At 41.2% G+C, this 3,984-nt stretch overlaps 1 protein-coding gene across 1 annotated transcript; it reads left to right on the top strand.

Annotated features, from left to right (window-relative positions):
- Window positions 1-3,215: 3,215 nt before the first annotated feature.
- Window positions 3,216-3,683, top strand: LOC127233007 (dynein light chain 1, cytoplasmic). Its single transcript, XM_051199340.1, has one exon. The coding sequence runs from the start codon at window positions 3,232-3,234 to the stop codon at window positions 3,499-3,501; it is 270 nt and encodes an 89-aa protein (XP_051055297.1). The 5' UTR covers window positions 3,216-3,231; the 3' UTR covers window positions 3,502-3,683.
- The last annotated feature ends 301 nt before the right edge of the window (window positions 3,684-3,984 follow it).

The following is a 3,984-nucleotide window of genomic DNA, read 5'->3' as shown; positions in this document are numbered from 1 at the left end:
ATAGCTAGAACTGCATCGTTGTGTTAAGGGAAATGAGCCAGACTCGGAAATACAAATACCGCATTATTCCCTCTTATGTGGATCCTAGATTTTAATCCGTGTGTGTGTGTGTATGTGTGTGTGTGTGTGTGTGTGTGTGTGTGTGTGTGTGTGTGTGCCTATATATAATGTCATGGAGCTAGAAAGGTGACAGTGAGAAGAGACAAAGAAATTCTAAGGTATGGGGACGGACAGAAGGAAAAAGAGGAATGGGCAATGGAATGTTTGGTTCATGGGGAGGGGACTGCTGGTGGGAGACGAGGACTGGGCGCGTAGTGCATTTGCCCTTCTGGCTTTGGGTTACCTCACTTAGGATGGTTTTTTCCTAGTTCTGTCCATCAGCCTGTGAATTTTCAGATGTCACCATTTCTTACCACTGAGTAGTACTCCATTGTGTAAATATACCACATTTTCTTTATCCATTCTTCAGTTGAGGGGCATCTAGGCTGTTTCCAAGATCTGGCTATTACAGATAATGTTGCTATGAGCATAGTTGAGCAAATGTCCTTGTGGTGTGAGAGTGCCTCTTCTGGGTACACATCCAATAGTGGTATGGCAGGGTCTTGAGGTAGGTTGATCTCAATTTTCTGAGAAATCGCCATACTGATTTCCAGCTGTACAAGTTTGCATTCCCACCAGCAATGGAGGAGTGTCCTCTTGGAAGAAGGGGACTGGGAAGAAGGCAGTACACAAACAAGTGCTGGGAGTTGGGAAGAAATCAACACAAAGTCTGTGTGGAAATACCACACTGAAACCCACTACTTTGTATGCTAACTTAAAACACTAATAAATCAGTATTAGGTAAATAAATTCAGCTTTAATAATCACCTAATTTTAATTTTAGTATCAGTTGAATAACAAGTACTTCAAGAGTCTTGGGGCTCTAAGATTTGGAATTCTTAATGGAAAGCTATGTTTGCCTATTATTAATAATCATGTATTTTTAATGTTTAGAATAAAGAGTAAGATGTGTGGCTTTCTTTGCAAATTTTTTCTCATTATTTTAAGGGTTTTTTGTTTTGTTTTGTTTTGTTTTTTGGTTTGGTTTTGTTTTTGGTTTTTCCAGACAGGGTTTCTCTGTGGTTTTGGAGGTTGTCCTGAAACTAGCTCTTGTAGACCAGGCTGGTTTTGAACTCACAGAGATCCACCTGCCTATGCCTCCTGAGTGCTGGGACTAAAGGCATGTGCTACTACCGCCCAGATATTTTAAGGTGTCTTAAAGACATTTTATAGTCTTATGAATAACAATATAGCAAGTAATTTTATATACCTTCTATTCCTCTAAAACGAGGAAAATAACATGACACCTCAGAATCAATGAAGAGTCAAATTTTACCACATTTATTCATCTATGAATTTATCCTATGTATAGGTGTACGTGAGATCAGAAAAAATCTGTAGGAGCTGTTTCTCTCCTTCCTTTGTGTACATCCTAGGGATTAAACGTAGGTCATCACACTTGGCAGCACATGCCTTTACCAGCTGTCATTGTGAGGATTAAATAGCTAATAAATATGAAGCAATTAGGATAAAGCCAGTGCTTAGTAAGTGTTATTTTTATTGCCTAATTTGTGACCACACTCAACAGAATTTTGGAAATCCTGATTGACTCCAGGATGTATGTTTTAAAATGAACCATTTAGATTTTCATTGTGGGCTTTCTGGTCTATAGAAAACTCTGTGGAGACAGAAAGCTGTGGAAAAAAAAAAAAACACCCCAGACACTGGGGTCTGAAGAGTTCTATCTCAACTCTGACACTCAGTAAATGTGTGAACTTGGATGCCTTCCTTATTCAATGTCTCTGACTCATGTTTCTCCTACATAAAATGGGGGTCAGAATAGTTTCTGTTTCATGAAGTTGTTGTAAAGATTGATTGAATTAATATATTTAGGCTTGTAAAGGCTATATAAAGCTTTATTATCATTATCACTGACTCTACCATTATTTGTAGCCTATATCTTTAAACTAATACAGGTCCCAAAACAAGGCATTTAAAATAGACAGTGTGATGAGTTCCAAGAGATAATGAATTTTGACACCTTGAAATCTGTGACCATGTTATAATTTGTTATTCAAGAACAAGGCAATGTCTCAGAACCCTGTGGAAGGAGTCCTTATATAAGCTGTGTCTTCATTTCTTTATATAAGTCCACCCAGATCAAATTACAAATTCTATTTTGTAAGAAAGTAATGCTATACCAGCTTCTGAAATAGGAGGAATTAGACTCATCCAACAGAGATGATAGTCTACAAAACTCAACACCTGGTTGCACTTATAGATTCCCTAGGGCACATAGATTCCTAACTGACTTTGGACGGGGACTAACTGAAAATCAATATCTAAACCTTGGGAATTTCAAAGCTTACAGCCTACTCTGGAGACTGTAGTGATTATCTGGAAGCTGTGTAGTGATCCTCATCTAAGTTTTTCTGCCTTTTGAAACTGTGAGAAAGCAGGGCCTGCTGGTTCAAACTCACCATTCAGGAAGCTAAGGCAGGAATATCACAAATTCAGGGCATGCCTGTGGTACAGGTTCAAGTCCAGCCTAAGCAACTCAGTAAAATCCTATCTCAAAATAGAAATTAAAAATTGTGATAGAGGCTAGCTCAGTGGTTAAGAATTTCCCTGGCATACACAAAGTCCAAGGTTGGATAGCTGTACAGTGGAGGTGGGGGAGGGGATAATTGTCAGCTTCCTTCTCCTTCCACCTATTCTCTCTGGTAATTGGATACACAGTCATGGCTTTAGCTTCCATCCTCATGCCAAGAATTATTAAACTGCTGTCTTCATCCTTTCTTCTAAGTACAAATCCTTGTTACTAAGACTTGTCAATACTGTGACAAACACATAAGAAAAACAATTTAGACGGGCCCCGCCCCGCGGGGCTGCCGGGCCCTCAGCCTCAGCCTCAGCCGGGTCAGCAGCCCCTGTGCCGCACTGAGGTGCAGTCTGTGGAGAGCAGAGCATGGTGGCGCATGCCATTCCGTTCATTCCGGCACTCCGCGTGCGGGCAGAGGCAGGAGGATGTCTGTGAGTTCAAGACCAGCCTGCCCTGTGTGGAAAGTTCCAGCCAAAGCTCCTTTTGCAACCCTGTCTCAAAGAGAGGGGGGATAAGATCCGTGAAGGACATGGGTGTGGAAGTCTCTGTTTCCACACCAAACACTTCATAACGTCACCAAAACCGCAACCATGTGCGACCGGAAGGCGGTGATCAAAAATGCAGACATGTCGGAAGAGATGCAACAGGACTCGGTGGAGTGCGCTACTCAGGCGTTGGAGAAGTACAACATAGAAAAGGATATTGCGGCCCATATCAAGAAGGAGTTTGACAAGAAGTACAACCCCACCTGGCACTGCATTGTGGGTCGGAACTTCGGTAGTTATGTGACACATGAAACCAAACACTTCATCTACTTCTACCTGGGCCAGGTGGCCATTCTTCTGTTCAAATCTGGTTAAAAGCATGGACTGTGCCAAACACCCAGTGATCCATCCAAAAACAAGGACTGCATCCTAAATTCCAAACACCAGAGACTGACTCTTCAGCCTTGCTAAGGGAACACCTCGTTCGAATCTGTTGTGTTTTGTACAGGGCATCATCCTCTGTACCAGTTTGTGGTTATAAAATAATTAGTAAAACAGCTTACATTTGTATTTATTTTCTAGTCCATACTTCTGTACCCCGTTTTTTTCTCCCTTAGGCCATTCCTTTGAAAATAAATCTGTTGGAGATGTGAAAAAAAAAATTTAAAATGAAGAGATTCATTTTGGCTCACAGTTTTAGGGTTTACAGTCCAGTCCAGGGTCATCTGAATTCTTTGTTTCTGGGTCACAGGGAAACAGAACATCATGGCAGAAGGGAATGGTGGAATAAAGTTGTTCATTTCATGGTGGTCAGGAAGGAGGGAGCAAAGGGAAGAGGCCAGGGACAAAATATCCTTC

The sequence above is a fragment of the Phodopus roborovskii genome, unplaced genomic scaffold (assembly GCF_943737965.1).
Source record: "Phodopus roborovskii unplaced genomic scaffold, PHOROB, whole genome shotgun sequence".
In the NCBI taxonomy this organism is placed as follows: Eukaryota; Metazoa; Chordata; class Mammalia; order Rodentia; family Cricetidae; genus Phodopus; species Phodopus roborovskii.
Note: the sequence above shows the minus strand (reverse complement) of the source record. Positions and strands in the feature narration are given on the sequence as shown.